At 46.0% G+C, this 3,436-nt stretch overlaps 1 protein-coding gene across 1 annotated transcript; it reads right to left on the bottom strand.

Annotated features, from left to right (window-relative positions):
- Positions 1-828: 828 nt before the first annotated feature.
- LOC106002197 (GPI ethanolamine phosphate transferase 2-like) lies at positions 829-2,048 on the bottom strand (the record flags this gene model as incomplete). Its single annotated transcript, XM_013037114.1, has 2 exons — positions 829-1,110; positions 1,831-2,048. Coding segments are annotated over 2 exons (500 nt in total), but the record flags the coding sequence as incomplete, so codon positions are not given.
- Positions 2,049-3,436: the final 1,388 nt, after the last annotated feature.

Below are 3,436 nucleotides of genomic sequence, written 5' to 3'. Positions count from 1 at the left end.
TTCAGCTCAAGGCTAGCGCTCTACCACTTGAGCCACAGCGCCATTTCCGGCTTTTTTCTTTTTGCTTATGTGGTGCTGAGGAATCGAACCCAGGGCCTCTTGCATGCAAGGCAAGCGCTCTACCACTGAGCCACCTTCCCAGCCCCTCTCTTTTTTTTTCTTTTGCCAGTCCTGGGGCTTGAACTCAGAGTTTGGGGGCTGTCGCTGAGCTTCTTTTGCTGAAGGCTAGTGCTCTACCACTTGGGCCACAGCGTCACTTCCAGCTTTTTCTGTGTAGATGGTATTGAGGAATTGAACCCAGGGCTTCATGCACGCTACCACTAAGCCACATTCCTAGCCCAGCCCTTTTTCACTGCCCAGCCAGCACCACCAGGTAGTGAATGAAGATGCCAGGTCAGAGATGGAGACTTCCAAAGGAAAACATGGGTCTTGAAAAGAAAATTGCATTTTGTGCGGCAGAACAGAGGAAAAGAACATCAAAACTCCCTTGGAATCTCCTGAGTATTTAGCCCATAGCTGTCCTCGGCTGCAGCTCATTAGGCTAAGGAGCCTGTGCTCCTCATCCCCCATGACCTGCAGCTCTACCATCACCTCCACTCCAAGAACCAGCTTTCCAACTGAGAACACACGTGTGTGACCTGACCACACATCAGAACACCAGAGGCCAAGATGGGCAGAGACAGGCACAGGCTGCTGAAGTTGTTACATAATTTCTTTGGTATGTGGCCTTCCAGGAAGCTGGCAGCACTGCTAACTGATGTTTCAACTCATGTCTGACAAACAAAAGATGAGACAACGTAAAAATATCCCACACAGAGCCAGCCATACCTTCCTCAGCAGAGCACCATCAAGGACAGTCCTGGCAAGAGCAAACATGATTGCACAGAGCAGCATGGAAACTAGCACTATCACTCCCACTGCTGCCAGCCAGGGGAGGCTGCAGAGGTAACACGAGTTCTCAGCTGAGGTGCAAACTACGACGTGAATGGCCGAAAGAACCAGGAATATCAGATAAAAGAGCAGAGAAAACACAGGAGATGACAGAGCGACATCCAGCTCGGTTCTTCTGTGCAGCACCTGTGGGGTGCTGAGGAGAAGCAGGGTAAGGACCTAGAATAAAAACAAAAACCAGTCACCAACAGTGTCTGTGGATGGCCACACCAAGTGAAACCACCTAAAATGAGCAGCTCCTTTCTGTATACACAAAGGATAGGAAAAACGACCCAAGGAAAGATTCCTTCTAGTTGCCTGCCAAAAAGGCAGAGCTTAAGCCAGGCTTTGGTGGCTCACGCCTGTAATCCTAGCTACTCAGGAGATCTGAGGATCATGGTTCAAAGCCAGCACGGACAGGAAAGTCCGTGAGACTCTCATCTCCAATAAACCATTAGAAAACTGGAAGTGGCACTGTGGCTCAAGCAGTAGAGCGCTCACCTTGAGCTGAAGAGCTGAGGGACAGCACTCAAGCCCAGAGTTCAAGCCTCATGACTGACCAAAAAAAAAAAAAAAAAGGCAGAGGCTATTTTATGTGTGCAGTAATACCTGAGAGTACTTTATGATTTGTCATAAGCTAGGAAACACAATGGGACAGTTAAGAAAATTCATATTTTCTGTGTATAGCAACACCGATTTTTTTTTTTGAGACTGGGTTTTTTGTGGAACCCAGGCTGGCCTCCAACTAACAGTCTTCTGGTCTTAGCTCCCAAGTGCTGGGGTTATAGGACACCACACCTGGCAGTAATGCTAATACTGTATATATTTAAAAGTACTATGTTTTGACTGAGTTACCAAATCAATTTAATACCTAAGCCATTATTACACAAACATCCATACCTCCAAAACCACAACTGTCCCCACTACCATCGAGTAGATGTCATACTGGGCCACTTGTGTGCTCAGGGACAGACTCAAGGTCTTCAGTGCACCCAGGTACTGCCTGAGCACCTTGGTGCCCAGGCCAAGCAGAACATCTGAATTGTTTTCTTCCAAGTGCAACTTGACCCAGTTTCCATGTAGCTTTTCTGCCATTTTAAACTGCTCAAATCCAGGATCTACCAGGACAAAAAAAATTACACATATACATCATGGGCATGCATAATTATAATCTCTGAATATTCAGTTATTCCTGGCACAAGATTTTACAACTTATACCTTATGCAGGCAGTATTGTTCTTCAGGGAAGTTGCTGCCTACATTAGATATAAGGTATAGTTGAAGGACATCCAGCCAACACTAGCACCACCACTGCCAAGGCCTGGCTATTCAGCACATACAATGTAGACAGATGTATCTGTCCACTGCTCAGCAGACTCCCTTTCTACCTACTTCCCTGTCCTAGTCTTACCTTCTCCTCCCTATTCTTGATATCTTTCTACTTTTTCTTCTTGTAAATTATAAAAGCAAAAAAAAAATGGCTTGTCTATACTCTGTCTTAGGCAAGAAACACAATATTGAGTAACAGGAAAAACTCCTGCCTGTTTGGGCTTGGATCCAGTAGTATTCATAAAAATAAATAGTCGATACTCATGGACATATGAGTTCTTCACATACTGTGAAGAACACCATGAAGGAAAAGTAGATTGGAGTACAATGAGAGAGTCTCGGTAATGAGAAGGAACTGATTGGGAGTGGGTAGAGAGGGCAAGGACGGGCTAAGATACAGAATTAACCAGGCAAAGAACTGGGAGAGCATGTATCCAGTCACTGAAGATCCGTCCTGGAGTGAGAAAAAGCGGCTCCTGGTACAACTGAAAGCCATATGGCAAGACCTGGCTGAGTGTTGTAGAGGTGTGTAGGCCTTGTGGGATGGGAAGTAGATGTACACCGTGTCTGAATGGTGTATAGCGTGCAGACCCTAAGAAAGTTTCCTCATCCCAGCAGGCTCTTTTCCTCCTTCCCTTATCAGTCCTTGATTTCTTCTAAGGCCATAGTTTTGTTTGTTTGTGTTGGCTGTGGGGCTTGAACTTCAGCCTGGACACTGTCCCTCAGCTCTTCAGCTCAAGACGAGCGCTCTCCAACTTGAGCCACAGCCCCACTTCCATTTTTTTGTGGTGGTTAAATGGAGATAAGAGTCTCATGGGCTTTGGCTTTGAACTGGGATCCTCAGATCTCAACCTCCTGAGTAGCTAGGATGACAGGCGTGAGCCACTGGTGCCCAGCTATAAGGCCGCATTTTTGAAGTAAGCAAAGCATCTATGCGTTAAAATCATTTTTGGTTGGTGATTTCTTAATAACAGAACATATGAATAACAATAAATGTACAAAAACTATCAAGGCCATACAAGTTATTTTTGAAAAAGAAAAAAAGCGAGGGGCTGGGAAGGTAGCTCAGCGGTAGAGTGCTTGCCTTGCATGCCTGAGGCCCTGGGTTCGATTCCTCAGCACCACATCAGCAAAAAGAAATAAGTCGGAAGTGGCGCTGTGGCTCAAGTGGTAGAGC

The sequence above is a fragment of the Dipodomys ordii genome, unplaced genomic scaffold, assembly GCF_000151885.1.
Source record: "Dipodomys ordii isolate 6190 unplaced genomic scaffold, Dord_2.0 Scaffold4566, whole genome shotgun sequence".
NCBI lineage: Eukaryota > Metazoa > Chordata > Mammalia > Rodentia > Heteromyidae > Dipodomys > Dipodomys ordii.
The sequence above is the reverse complement of the archived record's forward strand: the minus strand, read 5'-3'. Positions and strand labels throughout refer to the sequence as shown.